Below are 19,498 nucleotides of genomic sequence, written 5' to 3' on the forward strand. Positions count from 1 at the left end.
TTATATTCAGCTGAGTTTAATAACAATGAGTCATCCAATATGAATACAAGTATTATAATAATTTTGTTACTATATTCAAATTTGGCAAATTGCAAAACTACCTGTCATGGTATGAGAAGATGAGGAAGCTACTTACGATATATACTATCCACAGCACCAAACTTAATATGGGATTGGTGTATAGACACCTGTATTGATGCTGGGCCTATTTTTAACACCAGACAACACCAAACCCGAAGTGAGTTTGGTATTGACGATGGACCTATTTTTACAGTATCCACAGCACCAAACGTGAAATGGGTTTGGTGTACGTGTAGACACCCGTGTTGATATTTCGTCACCAGCCATACTTGTAGCACCAAAACCTGTGTTGAGATTGGCGTACACACCCGTGTTGCTGCTGGGACTAGTTTAACACCAAACATAACACCAAACCTCAAGTGAGTTTGGTGTTGGGACTAGTGTTATCAATAGTGTGATTGCTATCATATTCAAATTCCAATTCAGTTTTAGAGCTTTGAGTAGTTTTAATAGGCAGGCGATTAACGCTTGACACTACAAACATAACACCACCAACAAAGAATGTTTGTCTAATTAAAGGATATGATTGCTTTGCAAACTTTACAAAATGATATTACACGAGGAGCAACGACAAGAATTGTTCAAAGTAAAAAAATATAATAATAATAATATATAGCATTTAGAATGTGCCTTCTATCTCGTTTCCTATTCAGAGGTGGGTACATATATCATACAAATGGCAAAGCAAGAACTACAAGGTACAAAATACATAGAATGTCACATACATATAGGCCTATACATACATACATACACATAAGTACAAAAAATCATAAGTATTGTATCATACATGTAGACCTTATTTTACTTATATTATGCCACTTACAGTATTTTCATCTGATGTCAATCTAATCTCCCATGATCTGGATCTTTATCAAATAGGCATTCTGTGTCTTAAAGGCCCCGTCACATCGTTCCCTGCAAGCTATGCATGCAAGAGCAGAAATCTCTCCCCAAAGGTAGGGGGACCAGGGGCTGGAAAATTAGACAAGCAAAACCCCCCCCCCCCCCAAAAAAAAAGGAAATCACCCCAAAAGTAAGGTCATCTCGTACAAAATGCATGTTTTACTTCGATTTTGAATTATGTATTTCTTTCCATCATAAAAGACCGAAAGTAGTAGGGGGGGACATTTGATATTGTGTCCCCCTACTATTTTGGGAAGGGGGACGTGTCCCCCCTGGGATTTCCGCCCATGTATGCATGTGACCTGTGGGTATCTACGCCCGCATTGACTGTATCTCACACAGTTACGCGCAGAAGCGCACGCAAGTCTAATTTGCACTCAGAAAAGTTCGAACGTGCTAAATCTTTGTTGTGGGGGAGTTGCGGGTGATTTCCCGCAATTCACCCAAAAGGCTTGCACTGACCAATGTGACAGAGCCTATTAAGACACAGATATAGTACATGTATACCTACGGTACTTAGTTCATATATAGCTAGCATACAAAAACGATGTGACCTCTGACCTGTGGTCTTGGAATTCAAATAAAACCAGTATTCTGATGTGTTCTAACTACATCAAAGAAAAGATTAATCTTTTGTCCAATATCTGCCATGTTATTACGTGGAAACCACAATTTAGAGATTGCGTTCATCTGGCAATTTAAATTTGTGCATTATTTTGCTGAAACGGTCTACACATCATCGTGAATATAAAATGAGCAAGCTGATGTCATTGCCCAATATTTCTTTTGCGATTGTTTATCAAGAAAATATGAAATTACAGTGTTTTGAATGAATTACTCCATGTTACTGTCCGAAGAATGTGAAAATAGTATTGATTACCGAATCGGGTGAATGCGTACTTGGCAGGATTGATACGCAGTTACTATGTGCATATACTCAACTGCTCTTTGATACATGGCATCATATTATTACCCTGGCAGTAGCTGAGCCGCCATATCGGCGCTAAAGTGTCAAGGAATAAATCCTACCGTTTACCCATTCACCCCACCTGGGTAAGTGCAGCACATTGTGGGTAAAGGAAAACATGTCATGGCTGGGATTCGAACCCACGTCCCTCTGATTGAAAGACGAGAATCATAACCACTAGACCATTATTATTATTTAAATGTAAGATCATAATATTTGCAACTCATTTGGTTGCAATAATTTTAATATGAAGATTTTTTTTATGGGGACATGTCATTAGCTCCCTCAATACATATTCATAATGCCATGCAAACAAATGTTTCACAAAAATGATGCAAAAATTGAAATTTAATATAGAAATTCAAATAACAATTTTTCATATTTTAATGAAATCTGTTTTTGTAATTTAATTTCACTTTTTTTTATAATAATATTTCAGCCTGACCTATTTAACCAAAACTCCAATACTTAATACTGATTTACACACTATAGACATTCTGGTATACTGCATTTCAATAAAGCAATATCAAGCATTTTATAGTACATGTTCTTCAGAAGAATACATACAAAATATGTAGTTTTTAACCTAAACAATACTCCAATATATCACAAGATCACATGAAAATAAATCTGTAAACAAAGAATACATGAAAATCAAACAAAATCACACAGGACCTGAGAGAAACATAAGTCAAAAAATATTTCAGCATGATCAGTCTAAACTTTAAAAAATACAATTATTCAGCTTACAAAAACAATGCAAAATCTAATACTAGGTCTTGCTACTTGGAATGATTTTGAGACCTTTCAATTGAAATTATTGCTCACTACTGCATAAGTGGAATAATCGCTCGAAGATCGAAGCATATTTCAGATCAAAATATGCAACATAAATACAATTAAAACTTTGACCCCTGCAATATTTTGTAAACTATTCTCTATCAGCTCATTAGGGTTTAATGTGAATTGGTAGATGTTTCAGAAAGCGGTTGGTGACTTACGAGCAACTCTACGAATAACTGGTGATCCTTTCTTTTGGTAAATGATACCCACCGTATTTTCATAGGTGTTGATATAGCGCATATAGTCACTTGTTACTTACAAACAGCTTTATGAAACACCTATCTGATGCCTTCTCGTTGTTAATTTCAGTTTTAATTACCTGCAATTTATTCATTAAGAGTCTTTGTTACATAATTGATTTGGTTTCTTATGTATACAGTGCGTCCAAGAAAAAAAAGCGAGAATTAGAGGTGATTTATCATACCTCGATCACAAATACAATAGACAAATGACTATCATTGTAAAGCTTAGAATCTCCTCTTTCACCTCAATGGTGTGTGTGTGTAACAGTTTTTAATCAAGTATCTTTGGTGGTATGATGCACGGATTCTCTATCCAACACATCTTCAGGTTTATATTCACCCTTTTTCTTATGTTGTAGTAGATGAGCATTGTGATGGTGACTGAGACTAGAGCACTTCCCACATATATCACAACGGTAGGGTTTCAACTTCTCATGGACGGCTTGCATGTGACACTGCAGCGAATGCTTGGCGGTGAAAGCATTCCCACAGATCTCACACTTGAATGGGCGGTACCCGGCATGTCGGCGTTCGTGCTTCTTCAAGTCCCAGCTCGTTGCAAAGCGCTTGTTGCACTGCTTACACGGGTGCTTGAGTTCCACGACCTGGTGAAGTCGCCGTATGTGAGCGTTCACAAACTCGTGCCTCGCGAAGCCCTTCCCGCAGAGAGGGCATTTGAACGGCTTCAGGCCCGTGTGCTCCCCCTGGTGATTCCTCAACGCACTTTCAGACGCGAAGGAACGGGGACACTCTGTACACTTGAAGATTTTGTCTGTGTTATGTTTCTGCAGGTGGCTCTCGTAGCGGGAACGCTCCATGAACTGCTTTGGACAATGCTGGCACTTGTACCGACACTCGCCCCCATGCATCTCCTTTTCGTGAACACGCATCATAGAAAAAGAGGAGTACATACTCGAACAATGTCTGCATTTGTATTTCATCTCCGAGTTCTCAAAGTAGTCTGGTCTCTTCCCGAGCATGTCATTGTTAGCAGCACCCACTCTATCTTCCTGCGAAGTACTCTTGTCCACTGCTCTGGACAAATCCCTTGTACACTGTTTCTTGCTTCCACCAGCAGACTCTCCTATACCTTTCATCGCGTTATTCCTCTGCAGCGCCCTCTGTTGAGTTCTAACATGATTTTTATCTAGTTCCTTTCCATATTTTCTCGTCTGCAATCTTTCTTGATCTCCACTATCATCACTGACAACAACCACATCATCTCCTCCCTTTCTCGGTATTTCCACCCGTCCCTCTTCCCTTCTTCTTTTCAGATGGTCAACTTTACGTTCATGAGCATTCCTCATCACGGAATCAACAATCTCATTCGCTGAGAGATCTCTCTCTTGCGCTTTCGGTTGAGTTCTTCTCACATGATCACTCTCAAGTTCTGCTGCACGATCTGTCACCTGATTGTTCCGTTGACTCCCTTCCTCAAAAACATCGACAGCATTCTTTGATTTACCAATTTTACTCGGCTTTCCGTCCTCCCTTTCTCCCCTGACTGAGTCAAAGATATTATTCATTGTCTTTTCTCCCTGAAGTGCTGTCTTTTGACCTCTACCAGAGTTGCTATTACCATCCTTATTTCCTATTAACCGCCCTGCTCTTTTACCTTCACCCGCATCGACCTCTACGACTCTATTCGCTTTGTCCTTCTGTGGGTGACTAGGATCCGCAATCAAACGATTTCGATATAAAGACTGCAATTGACTTCTTACTTTTTCTCTATAATGCTCGGCTTTGTGATCTTTCAGCTGTTTTTTGTACCTGAACCTCACCCTGCACACATTGCAGGAGTGGTACTTGCCTTTCTTGATGTGCTTAATCGTCTTGTGGGTATCCAGTGAGGCCTGTGATCGGTATATCTTATTACAAAGCTCGCACTGGTACACAGCTTTTTGATGATCCTCATCATTCCTTTCGTGGTTACTCTCAGGGGTATTCGTTTCCTCGCAGTCATCCGTAAGATCATGAAACGCCTTGTGAGCTCTAAGCCTGCCTTCCGTGGGAAATGTCTTAGAACAAATTTTGCAAAGGAACTCTTTCGCTGGTTTGGGGTTAGGCCCCCCATCTGTGTTCCTTTCATGGTTTCCCTTAGGAGGTCGATTCCTGGTAGACGTTCTATCGTTCGGATTCTTTTGGTTCACCTGTAAATTCATCTCCTGATCTCTATATACACGGTACATCTTTCCTTCATTTAACAGAGCTTTCTCCAAAGGCTTCTGATTGGTCGCTTTACTTCTGGTCTCCAAAGTAATGAGGGGTCGAAGGTCGGTCGATGATTGCTTGGTTTGGTGAGATAATTTGATGTGCCGGAGCATCAGTTTGGGATTGGTGTAGTGAATCTCACACTTGGGGCAGGAATATGCATTCAAATCTGTAAAGGAGTGATAACGTTTGAAAAGATGAGAAAAAGTACATCTATATGTAGGACAAAGCTCAAACTGATGCACATGCATGCAATAAAGAATGAATGAATGAATGAATGAGCGACTGAATGAGTGACTGGATGAGAGAGTGAGTGGGTAGGTGAATAGATGAATGAGTGAATTAATGAATGTCTGAATGAACAAATGAAAGATTGAATGAATGAAAAAATGGTGAATAAATGAATAGTTGAACAAAGAATAAATAATCAATGGATGAATGAATGAATATTAAAATGAATGACATGAAGATATACATGTAATCTCCTCATTAAATGAACAAATTTGTGGATGAAGAAAAGAATAAATGAATGAAAATCTGACATAATGAATGGATGATTTAACACGAAAAAACATAGCATTAATTTTTTAAGCAATACTCAATAATATTAATAATATCACTCATATCCTTTGAAAGAATAAATAATAAATTAATAATCAACAAGCAAAGAACAAAAATATTATCAATATAGGAGGTTACAAGCTACTGTCATAGGTTAATGAAATTCCATCTATTAGAAGGTTGATTCCTTCAGTTTCATAGAGCCAACACTTATAGTACTTCATTCTCACAGAATGGCATCGCTTTATGATTGGTATCTAGTTCTATGAAACCAGGTCCTGTTTCCCTCATCCTACTGTCATTCAATCATCAGGGCGGTTTCCACCAAACACTCAACATGACAAACCTGTGTGAAATGTGAGATCTTTGAGTTTAGTGTTGAACCCCAGACGCTTCGAATACTCCTCGCTGTAGAACACCCTCAGCTCACTTCCTGGTTCAATGCACTTTGTAGTTCTGAAGTAGATCTCTCCATAGAGTTGTAGAGCTTCGATGTTCTGATCAGATGGGCTTCGTGTGCATCGAATGTGAGACAGCCAGTCGGAGCCCCCATCAATGTAAAGCAGAGCACTTCCTTTGATGCAGAGCTATGGTCAAAAGATAATAATAATAATAATAATAACGGCATATTTACCCAGGGTAGCCACTTCAGTTCCGAAATCTGTTCTCCCAGTCGCCCTGCTATTATTTTTACCCCGGCTTTAGCACTGCTACCTTGATCGGGCGCTCGAGCACTCGAGGAATTTCTTCCTACCGGGTACCCATTCACCTCACCTGGGTCGAGTGCAGCACAATGTGGATAAATTTCTTGCCGAAGGAAATTACGCCATGGCTGGGATTCGAACCCACGCCTCTCTGTTTCAAAGTCCGGAGACTAATCCACTGGGCCACAACGCTCCACGTTAAGATAAACATGACATACATGTTACTCTCTCATTTGCATATCAACGTATCGAGCATACAACTGATTTGTGAAAAAGTAAGGGAAACTTTAAAATGTCAAAACTTTATAATAAATCCGAAATTTGTTTTATAGCAGTTTGCTTGTTTGATATTTTTTCTGTTATTCAAATCCCCTTTTTGTTCGGGCGGACTCGTCCTTAATTACATTTTCATGTTAATTTGCCAAGAGAGTTCCAAAGAGATTCAGATGAATTTTTTGGTGATATACTAGCTTTAATTTTCTCTTTCAATTCAATTCAACATTTTTGCTGGGGTTGACTTGCGCTTTAATTCCCTTAGGAATATGTATTTTATTGTTTTATATTTCTCATGTATTTCTTTGCCATTTAACTAAATTTACTTGTTTTTTTATGGAAATCCTCGGGAACACCCCTAACATAACAATGCATCTCATAATTTGATTGTGAATTTAACCTTTCAGCCTGTGCAGCTGATGATCTTTATAAAACAATAAATAAATAAGCAATAATCAATAACAATGTGATTATTTATTCTACCCATTAAATATCACATTTTCTATCTTTAAGGTGTTCTGACAGGTTGCCACTTAGTTCCTTTTACGAAAGTATGGTCAACATAATTCATTACTATATCAAGTTTTTCCATCGAGATGGGAGTCAATTCCATGTATTTAACTTTCCACTGTGTCCATGGCTCTTCTCCCCAGTAACTCATTTCATTGATCAAAAGTTATACCCCTTCAAGATCCTTAAGTTCCTCCTCTTCCAGTTCTCTCGTTACCCCCAAAGTTTCCAAAACCTGGGGATTCACTCATCCTCCAAGTTATGGAATAGCCTCCCTGAAAATATTAAACAGTGCTTGACCTCTGAAACTTTCAAACAATACCTTAAAACATTTCTCTTCAATTCTTCTTATTTTCCTTATAATTTCCTAAAATGCGCCTTGAGTACTCTACAGAGTGGATTTGGCGCGATATAAGTCTAATCATTATTATTATCATTAATTCCTTTTTGGAGACAATCTATTCATATTTTTCTAAATGATCTGTAACACAAAAGCTCAACAATTGATCACAGAAGACATTTTTATTCCACCAAGGAAATCAAGTGTACGATCAATCGCTCATCTCTGTATCACTGCCCCCAAATCTCACCTCCCAAGATGACGGTGATAAACATCCCTCATCCTCTGCTACCAGACAACCATCCAGGGGTCCAAAGGTCTTCTCCGCTGGGATCTTCTCCTCTGCGGTCACTCCGAAGACGATCTTCTGCTTCGAAGCTGACGCCACAATCGGCTTGTCTTCGGCCGTCACTCCAACGATAGCTCTACCCTGATCCGACTGGCCATCGATCAATTTCTCGTGGGGTGCTGATTCATCATCACCATCGCCGGAGGAGAACTTATACCAGAAGCCTTGAGGCAATGGAGGAACATCCATGTCTCTGTCTTCATCGTCATCATCATCCGTCTCTATCTCATCCAGTTCCCAATCTTGGTAGCTATCATCATCATCGATTTGGTTCTCTTCTTCCTCTTCTTCATCTTCATCGAAGTCATCGATTTCCTCCTCATCATCATCATAATCATCTATCTCATAATCATCTTCATCATCCGTTTCTAAATCCCCTATCGTAAACTCCATGCTTTCGTCATCTTCATTATCATTAATACTGTCAAGTTTGGCATTGTTATTTCCCTTTTTATCCCTCTTCTTCTTCACCTTCTTTTCCACCTCCTCCTCCTCCTCCTCCTTGTCCTCTTCATCCTCCAGCCATCCTCCTCCTTCTTCTTGCTGCGATGAATTGTACCAAGGCCAGTCAGCTTCAGTTTCCTGTTTTAACATGAATGAAGAATAGAACAATTATCATAATGACAACAAGGAAAAATCCAAAGTTCAGAGACATAAAATGAACGGAATATTTTAAAATTTGAAATGATTCGAAAGCTTGAATCAAGACTTGAAAAAAAAAATAGATAGAGCAGTCTCTGCTTTCCATTTCAATCAGACTTAGATGAATAGATGACTGCTATGAATCAATCATATCAATTGATGATTGCCAAAATGTTGCAACTAGTGAGTTGTACTTTTAAACTCTTCATAATCATAAGATCACTTGCAGTATTAAACTGAATTCATGTTGTAACTACACTGGAATGTGGGTTTTTTTCAGTCTTTAAACTGAATTTCCAGTCATTTATTTTGCAGTTTTTCATAGTTCATGGGCCTCAGCACAGAGGATTGTCCTACATGTATGTTCCTGGGTGGGGGGCATCTATCGTTGCGTCCCCCAGCCCCAAACACGAAAGATAATCCTCTGCAACGATGCCCACGCCTGGTAAGGTGTTTGCTGCTAATTATTAATGCTATTGGTTTAATTCTTCATAGTCTCACCATGTTTTGATCATCTCCTTCTCTCTTGACAGGTTCAACATGACTCTGACTATTCACAGCTCCTCCGGTACTATTCTTTTTCATTCCTTCCATTGTGGCGTCCGGAGTAACGAATAGCAGCGTGGGCTCCGGCAGGCCAACTGTCCTATTTGTAAGCAGGGAAGTTCCAAAACGACTGACTACTGGGACAATTTTCATCACACCCTCATTATGTGATTCTTGATGATGGGACTGTAATTGTCCGTACTCGCACTGTGTCTTGGGCTCCCTCTGAGGAAGCACAGCTGGTCCACTGGACACTACTTTTGTTGATGCATTTTCGGTTGAGCCCATGACTCCAACTACAGGGGTATCAACTCCTTTCCCAAGATGTTTACTAATATCATCAATACCACCTGATGAAAGAATGAAAAAAGTTTCTTTGCTACTGGGATCAGTTTGACCTGGGTCTACCACCGATGCTACAGAGTCGTGCTGTCTTGAAGATTGTCCTGGAAGACCACTATGGGTAGTACCTGGAGCTGAACCTTGCTGTCCTAACCCAGGAGGGGCAAGGAGCATTTGCTTGAGTATCTGGCCTGAGCAACCCTGGCTAGACCAACCTGGTGATCCCTCAGTCGTGCTGGAGCAAGGGTGATCATTGTCAGGCAATTCTTGCTTGATGACAACAGGTAGTAGTTCATTGGATGAATGATCAGCAGACAGTTTCTGGTGAGGCACTATTTGCTCAGCCATGATTGTGGGTGAAGATTCTGAGCAGAGAATAACCAATAGCTTGGAAGTCATGGATTGCTCGAAGTCTTCCTCAGTGAGTCTCTGGAAGTTCCAAACACCTCATTCATCTGAAAGTAAAAGTATATTTTAAAGGCTGTAAATACAAGTAGTTTACTAATACATGATTTCATATTATAATCCTGTACTCTTAAGGGGAAAATTTAGCAAAGGAACGATGCCTGAATGGGATTTTATATTTATAGATAAAAATTATTATTTAACAAATAATAAAATTTAATATGTGATTATGAATAATTATTATTATTATAAGGCCAAGTAAAAAAAGAAAGTAGTTGATCGTCCGGGTTTTTCGAGAGCAGTGATGAGGGAGGTCCTTTACTATTTGCTATCTTACTATTTTTTTTAAAAACAAGGTGACATTTTCTCGGCCCGTTTTTTGACATCGGTGATGAGGGAGGTCCTTACTATTTACTTTTTTTTTTCTATTTTTTAATCAAATGATTGTCAGGCCATGTCAGGCTTGATTTAGGTGATCAATGCATGCCCAATATTAGTAATAAATGATTGGAAACATATATATGCATATACCGTATCGTATAAATAAATATATCTAGATTCTATATTCAATGAATTGGATATCTATGGAAAATGTATGATGCAATAAAAATTCATTGATGTATTACTGATGTATACTGGTACTGTTGTTGGAAAACAAAATGTTCATGTCAAGTGAATGATTTAAACATTATTCTACATTGTAAGGGTAAAAATACTTGGGGGAGGGGGCATTTAGATAAAAAGAATTGAGAGCCATTTTTATTACCATGGAGACATGTTCAGTTTTCCAGTTAATCGCTTTTTTTTTTCAGGGCATGGTTTCGCATCGCAGTTTGTCCTGCGTGCATATTCGTTTAAATGATGTGTAATATTGTATATTCAATTGCTATTCATTTTCTTTATTGATATCAATTGTTAAATGATTATTGAATTCATTGTTAATTGTTCACTTAATGCTTATTTTTTCAATATTTGTAACTGTTAGATCTATTCACTAACTTAAAATTGTCCATCAAATTGAATAGCTAAAGGAAGGATGAAGTTTATCAAATTTGAACAGAGTTGATACTTGCCGGAATCCTTTTCATAATTTTCATTTTCTTGATAAGAAATATCTCATTTGAAAATATCTCATTTGAAAATATCTTTCTTAATATTCAAAGCATTGCCGCTGGATAGATAACGTTATAAAACTCGCCAGAAAATTATTCACATCACCGCAGCACACATGCACACCCAACACAGTCACAAGCACAGTCAATCACCGCAACACACTCCGAAGTACAGGCACTATCACTCCCGCTGAAATACAAATTACATCCTTAATATTGATTTATCTGTGCCAAATTTCCAAAACCCGCGATGGATTATTTCAGATTTAGGAAGCAGGGTTCCCGAAAATGCACTAAAAATGAAGAAATCTGTTATTTTTTTCGAATTTGCAAACTTCTTTAATCTTCTTTATGTTGGTTTGAGTGGCGATTAGTCATATTTGACTATTGTCGCCATTGACTCTTTCTATAAAATCTCACTTCTCACATAATGATATCATTACCAATAATATGATGTATACATATATGAAATATTTTTATTGTGCATCCTTCTAATATGAAAAAGATAATTATTGTATATACAAAAGTTTGTCGTAACTCTTGTCAAAATGGCATATAAACCAAATCTTCACCAAAAACAAGCCGCTATCTTCAGCTCAGTTCCAACTAGTTGCGCTTGCCCTGCCCTTTCAAAGATGCAATCATACCGGTCAGCATGGTACATTGTGCCGATTTTTTTAACATAAATGCCTAGGTCACCCATGCATAGACGAGGGGGCGCTAGTGTACCTGTGCTTACAGATGGGTTAAACATTAAAATAATTTGTTTTTTTTTCTTTTAAACAACAACAACAAGGCGAAAACACTTGTGGGCTTGGTTAGTTACATGTGCAGAACATATTATAATTTATATATTATATCACACATATTATGTATATTTTTTTTCCACATTAGACTTATACAAGCATATCCTTTCAGATTTCTTATAAACAATACAATATAATAATAGTACATCACTCCTTACTAAAACGTTTCGTTCTTGAAACGAAATGTAAAAATGCTTTCTGCATCCCTGGGTCATCTTTTTTTAAATACCCCATTATTTGTCCTGGCTGTGATTCATTCAATTCTGCAAGGAGCATTGATCGTTCAATATTTTGGACAATGTAAAAGATAATGGGCCGTATGCATAAAAACAAGCAATTGCTTGTGCTAGCCTTTTGCTTGAATCGGTATGCACACAAACAAGCAATTGCTCATAAGCAAAAGCTTTTGCTTACATTCGTAAGCAAATGCTTACCAAACAAGCAATTGCTTAAAACCGTATGCATAAAACTAACCTTTTACTTGTCTTGATAAGCAATTGCTTGCGTTTTTTCAAGCACCTCCAGACCAGCTTGAGCTCTTGCTTACTCATGGCATTCTCGTTTAAGGATTAAATTTTCATACCGTTTCAAGCTCCATATTCCAGAGGTTATGTTGTGATTTCATATCTAATCAAATTCCTGTTATTTTAGACTTTTTACGGCAATTTTTGTCCATCGATCTACACAGAAACCCCCCTGATGCTCTGCGCTGTTTTCTCCCTATTTGCGTAATAAAAAATACTTCTGCCAGGTCGGGCACGAAGCGTCGTTGTCCTACTGTGCGATGTTCGCACAACCGTAACGATCCTTTGTCCAACACATAAGCAATTGCTTAGGCAGTGCAAGCAAAAGGTTTCAGCACAAGCAAAAGCTTGTGCATACGAATTTAAGCAATTGCTTGAACTTGCCCTTTTGCTTGAACTTGCCCTTTTGCTTGACCAGCTCTTGCTTTTGCTTAAAGCATTTGCTTATAAGCAATTGCTTGTCTTTATGCATACGACCCAATGTCTGACAGTTTCTACCTCAGTACATCTATCACAAAACCCTGTTTGATGGATCCCTAATCTTAGTACCGGTAGATCTTGGTTAAGACCAGTGACTCCAAAACGGAGACGATGGAGTACAGTTTCATGCCTTCCGAGATTACATTTATATGTGGATAGCCCTGATGGTTGCAGTTCTTTCAGTGCTGAGTTAGTTTTATTCCATCTCTCTTGCCAAAGTATCTTACAACTTTTTGAAATAAGTTGCATAATTTATTTTCTCGCTAATTTATGATTGTATCTTCAAAATTACCAATAAAAAACCAAATCAGAATTTTTTTCTTTATTGCAGTTTATTGCATTATTCTTGGAAATAACACAATCACAGTTTTGCGGGGATATAATGATGTTATCACAAAAATAATTCATTTCTGAGAGAGTCTGAGAGACTGCATTTATTTCTGAAAGACTGGGATACTACATTTATTTCTGAGAGTTTCTTAATTTTTTAGATTATTAATTTTGGCCCTTTTGGCTGCCCATATGCACTAGCTAGCGACACACAGTCACAGAGCTCTATCGCAATTCGCTCGGTCCATTCATTTCAATTCACCTCATCACTGCACAAGTTCAATGCGACATTTGTTATTCATTAGAGGTACGAATTGTTATTTAAAAAATATAAAAAAAACATTTCAAAAGGGTCATTATTAATGCCAGTTCATCCTCGCTCAAACTCAAGAAAAATTATGACTCATTAGTCCGACATCGCCTTGCGTTTTAGATTTGAGGGCGATATGCAACACATTTGTGAAGTTGGAAAATAACCATCGCCCGAAGAAAAAACCTTTTATAGTTCATACATCGGCGTCAAGAAAACGTCGCCTGAGAAATAAAAGATAAATAAAGGCCGAACAAAAATTGAAAATATTCATGAATTATGCAAAAAAAATCACTTCAAAAAACACAATTTTGCTTACCCGTTTCATATTTCCAGCATCAAAACAACTTTTCGAACTCGAAATCATGTTAGCAAAGAAAGAAATTTGATGTTTCATCGAATGGCGATGATATGAGAGAGAAAATAAAACCCGGAAGTCAAATCCCGCGAAACTTGATTTCAAGATGGCAACTTTTTCGGGGATGTAAGAGTGACAAGATCGTCTCTGTAAAATGGATTATTATGGACCTCAAAGTACACGATGTAAGTTTGAAATGTAATAATTTTGTATAGCCAAGGCTCCACATTAACTTTTTTTGGTGGTGGCCCGTTCGGGCCACCAAAACCTTCAAATAATTTTTTTTGGTGGCCCGATATTAAAGTTTGGTGGCCCGAAAAATATAAAGAAAAACATTAAAAATTAATAAATGGGTATAAATGGTTTAACCACTGTCAAAAAAATGAAAGAAAATAATAAAACGGCAAAAAAAAAGTGTGAGAAAATTCCTTCCCTATATTTTCCAAAATGTTGGAAAATTCACATTTCATATTGAAATGCCTTCCCAAAGTATTTACTTTCTCAAGAGTTGTTTAAGAAGTCATTTATAATCAAAACAAGAAATAAAGTAACTGTCTGTTTATTTTTGGCTAGAAAAGACCGGAAAAGACACAGCTTCGAAAGAAACCAAGTAACAACATACATACAAATGCACACGTGGGACTGTGATGTACTCACCTATGTGTTTTTATGTGTATTATTTTCATTTGGAAATCGGTCTTTTTGAGTCAAAAGAGAGGTCATGATTCCTCTTTTTAATGCTTGCAAATAATCAGGATACACCAGATTTTAGCAAAAAGGTCTGTAGAAGGGCATTTCATTGGTGTAAAATGTGACTTTGACTTGGATTTTCACAGTTCTGTGGAAGATTTCTCAGCAGCAACATTTCGTATTGCAGCTCCCTGAGTCTGAATAGGCTGCTGACTCACAGCTAGCTGCTTGAAGCATGCAAAGCTCTCGCCAGCCGGCCGGTGTACCGGCGGATCCTGCGCCTGGCAGATACTGTTCTAGGCACCAAATCCGCCGGCGGATCGTGTTCTTCTCTGGCGGATTCAGTACCACTCTCTTCGGAAGATATCGTTCTTGCGCTATCGCGATATCCTTCATTCACATACGTCACGTGGTACGAGAAAACTAGTCAAAAGCGGTAGATTTCATCAATTAAAGCTTGCAGAAAAAGATATTTACAAGCGCGGATCCAGGAGGGGGCCGAGCCGGCCCCGGCCCCCCCTATTTTTTGACAACCTGCAGAAAAAGTGTACTATAGGAAAAACACTAAAGAAAAGTAGGAAAGAGGTATCATATCCAGGATGTGTAATTTACAACCTCGTAACGGCCGGCCCGACCCCGAAAGGAAACAAGAAAAGGGTGAGGGGAAGAATTGGAAAAAGAGCTTCGCGCTCGCATTGCCTGTGCCAATGAATCCCATTCAAGAGGATTAATAAATGACACTTATATATCCAGATCTGAAATCAATTTGCACACAATATTTTAGCTCGCACATCAAGCTTTAATTATTTTGTTTGTTTTACACAAATTGTTTATATCAAAATTTTCAGCTCGCGCTGCGCGCTCGCATTGTTTGATTTGTGAGTTACCTATCCTCTTTGGAAATTCTTACCAAAATTTGTCAATATGCTCCTTTATCATGTCAGTATATAAAAAAATTGAGCTTGTGCTTCGCGCTCGCATTTAATTGTTTGAGACACACAGCTTTTTCTGTATTTAAATTAAAAAGAACGCGCTTAGACTGTCCAGTTTTCAGGTCGGAATATCAAAAATTTTGAGCTCGCGCTTCGCACTCTTATTATTTAATTGGTGATACTTGTATCCTCTTCATTAATCACTAAAAACAGTCCTAATTGAGTCCCTTTTCACGTTACTATGATAAAATTTCGGTTCGCGCTCGCATTGTTTAGTTGGATACTTATCTTTTTCATGATTATAAAATCTCCTCAGAATCTTTAGGTCTAAGGACATAAAATATCAAAGAATTTGAGCTCGCGCTTCGCGCTCGCATTATATATTAAGACCACATGAGATACCTTATCTTGTTTATGACAATAAAAACTAACATATACTTAAAACTTCAGTCTCTAGTTAGGACTACCCCCTGAACCCCCCCCAAAAAAAAACAGATTATAGCGGCCAATCGAGAAAAATGTTGATGAAAATTTTTTTCGGCCCCCCCTATTGGCGAAAGCTGGATCCGCCCCTGATTTATGTTATCTCTATGTGATATGAGTGAAAAAATAAAATGCGTAATCTGAAAGGGGAAAATAACGCATTTTCTTGTTACAACTCTATGGAATTACACCACTTCTAACATTGCGAGGCCGGTGAAAGCATTTTCGAAACCCGATATATTCAGCTGTAAGCGATGACTGCATGAAACTTGCATTTCTGTTTTTAGTTTAAATTAATAGCTTTCGATTTGTCTGATTTGTAAATTAAATTTTGGGGTCTGGTCTGGGTCTTTAAATAGTCCACACTTAGTCTTCATTCAACTGTCAATGTCTGCTGCACTACTAGTATACAAAGAATTTTCCCCCAAGATAATGCTTGTATTCAAATAACATGCATTTGTTAATTCATTTCATACCTATTAATTTATTGCAGTATGAAAAATCCTTCTTATCACAATTTTAGGGATAAATTGGGCACAATATGCATCGATTAATACAGAGTATTAAATGAAGGCAAACAATGGCAGTTTCGATAATTAAAATCAGTATTTTGTATTAAAGGGATGGTCCGGGCTGAAAATATTCATATCTTAATACATAGAGTAGAATTCACTGAGCAAAATGCTGAAAATTTCATCAAAATCGGATAACAAATAATAAAGTTATTGAAGTTTAAAGTTTAGCAATATTTTGTGAAAACAGTCGTCATGAATATTCATTAGATGGGCTGATGATGTCACATCTCCACTTTCCGTTTTCTTATGTTATTACATAAAATCATATTTTTTTCATTATTTCATACTTGTGTGAATAATATGTCTCTTTTATAATGAAATAAGTTGCAGCAATAAATATCTAATGCACTAAATCAATTGTCAATTCAATTTTTCTAGTTCTTAGAGGAAAAAATTTGAATAAACCTAATTTCATATAATAAAATACAAAAGAACAAGTGGAGATGTGACATCATCAGCCCACCTAATGAATATTCAGGACGACTGTTTTCACAAAATATTGCTAAACTTTAAAATTCAATAACTTTGTTATTTGTTATCCGATTTTGATGAAATTTTCGGCATTTTGCTCAGTGAATTCTACTCTATTTGTTAAGCTATAAATACTTTCAGCCCGGACCATCCCTTTAAGCTTTCTAAAGGGAAGTATAAATAATGATCACTGCAAATGAAATTCTTGATTTACGAAATTCCAATGTATTACTATTATTTCCTCCACATTTTCTCGTAAATTTTTTTTTATTTTCTCTCCCTCCCCTTCCTCTTTCTGTTTCTTCTTTTTGGTGCTATATTACCCACGCGTATACGCCCCAGATATATTATTCATAATGTGCCAGAAAGGTTACGAAACTGGAAAAGAGGCAAAAGGGGCGAAATGAGCAGGGATAGAAAGAAAGGCAAAACAAATAAAGAAATGAAAACCAGGAGGGGTATAGTGAGAAACAAAAGATATAAAGGAGAAATTATATTTCACTAAAGATCCCATATTGATCTTAAAATTAGATGACTGAGAGGTAAATTAGGGAGCACCAAACGGTACTTGGCGTATCTAACTTTTGTCCGGGTGAACTTCCGGTCCCCTTTAATTAATTCAGATTCCTTAACATTGAAAAAAAAAAATGTTTTTTTTTTATTCTTTTTTTTAAATACATGAAAAATTGAAAATATGCTTACAATTAACTACATAAGAAGTTGATCACGTTTTGACATTCTTTTTTGATGTTTGTTAGAAATATCAAATTTATGTTTTTACCAAAAATTAGCATTCTACAAGCAATAATATTATGAGCAAACAGCAAAACATAATTATTTTCATACATAATTTGCATCATTTATTTTGAAATATGAAGTTTTAACTTGTTGAATTTTTTCTAAACATTTGTAGTTTAAAAAACCTATAGGCCTATATGGGGTGCAAATTTTCGCCAAACAGTCTGGCAAACTGACACTAAACATGGTGTGAAAAAGCACAGTTAAAGAGGTCGATGCATACTGCGGACTGAAAAAAGTATAAAAATTCACAAAATAGAATGATGAAAATTTCATCAAAATCTTATAATAAATAGCATAGTTTTGGCGCATGTGCCAGGTCTATGTAATACATGAAATATCGAGACATCATTTCTCCTATTAATCCTCATCCCCATCGAGCCCTTTGTCAAAAGCTGTATGGATCCGCCCCTGAATAAGAATTCACTAAAGGCGGACGAAACCCCCCCCCCCCATTGCGATCGAGCTGCAGAGCCGCGCATGCGCGCGCTGCCGAGGTTGTCTGTCCAAATCAACATTAAACGTATAGTCAATAGAACCAAATCCGCCGAGGAACCAAATCTGCAAACATCAAGCCGCGTCAAACCCGGCGGATATGGTTCCGATTAAAAACGATATCGGCCATTTAGAACCATATCTGCCGGCGGATACGGTATCCGCCGGTGGAACCAAATCCGCCGCTACACCGGCGCGGCCGGCTGGATAAAAGCTACTTAATGCTATAGCGGTAGGCCAATTTTGTGTATGTGTTTGTGTGTAGATCAACAAAAAGGGCGCATGACGAACTGGCTTGCAATTTGAACTGTAGAAAGTTGATAAATGCGTGCAAAATGGGGAGAAAAATTGCGCTATTCTGAAAATTATTGGTTGCCCGATTCGGGCCACCAAAACTTAATATTTTTTCAATAATGGTTGCCCGAGGTGAATTTCTGGTGGCCCTGGGCCACCGGGCCACCGCTAATGTCGAGCCTTGGTATAGCACAATATTATTTTCCTGTGCATGTCTTTTTTATTTCATAAAAAGTTTGAGTGATTGTAGAAATTATGTTATTGATCTCGCCAATTTATCACACGGTGACAGATACGAGAATGTCTGAAAGTCCAACCGGCTGTGATAGCTACTCATACTCATAGGACAGAGATACAAACAGATTTCACCCTCATTTCCTAGGGAAATCCATCCGGGTGTATACAAGTAGGTCTCGCTTATGCGTCTATGGGAAGGTTTTCAAGGCTCCGTGATGAAAAGTATGGTAGTGTGACCTTAATTCGCGCGTTACCTAATTTTGCGCACGGGCGAATACCTCAATATCTAATTAATATTTTGAAATACTGATATATCACCAAGAGAGAGAGCGACTTAGAATTACTCAGTATAGCAATTTTCTTGAAGGTAAGGTCTCTATTAATGAAAATATTGGCAAAACATCAGCAAATTTTGTTACCATTTGCGTCCGCTCCGAGAAAATCCGACCTTCTCGACAAGCATCAAGAAATTGCCAGTTTGCAAGCGGAAGTCTCCAAATAAGTAAGTAAAATGTGATACCAACCGAATTTATGGCATTTTAACCTCCATCTGATACAATTACTTACTGAATGACCAATTCACCTCGGTCTTCACCAAGGAGGACTCATCACATTTACCAGACCTTGGAGAAAGTCCACATCCTTCAGTTCCTGCCTTTGTTATTGACAGTGAAGGTGTAAGGA

General features: G+C 37.7%; 1 protein-coding gene across 1 annotated transcript in view; it reads right to left on the bottom strand.

Moving 5' to 3' along the window:
• The window catches only part of LOC129266523 (uncharacterized), a 21,715-nt gene continuing 2,217 nt past the window's right edge, over positions 1-19,498 (bottom strand). Inside the window, exons 2-5 of the mRNA XM_064103984.1 lie at positions 9,128-9,969; positions 7,886-8,566; positions 6,155-6,395; positions 1-5,416 (exon numbers count right to left, since the gene is read on the bottom strand). Of these exons, the coding sequence (XP_063960054.1) occupies positions 3,312-5,416; positions 6,155-6,395; positions 7,886-8,566; positions 9,128-9,913 (3,813 nt within the window). The 5' untranslated portion in view covers positions 9,914-9,969 and the 3' untranslated portion in view covers positions 1-3,311. The remainder of the gene's footprint in view (positions 5,417-6,154; positions 6,396-7,885; positions 8,567-9,127; positions 9,970-19,498) is intronic.

This window comes from Lytechinus pictus, chromosome 8, assembly GCF_037042905.1.
Source record: "Lytechinus pictus isolate F3 Inbred chromosome 8, Lp3.0, whole genome shotgun sequence".
Classification (NCBI taxonomy): domain Eukaryota; kingdom Metazoa; phylum Echinodermata; class Echinoidea; order Temnopleuroida; family Toxopneustidae; genus Lytechinus; species Lytechinus pictus.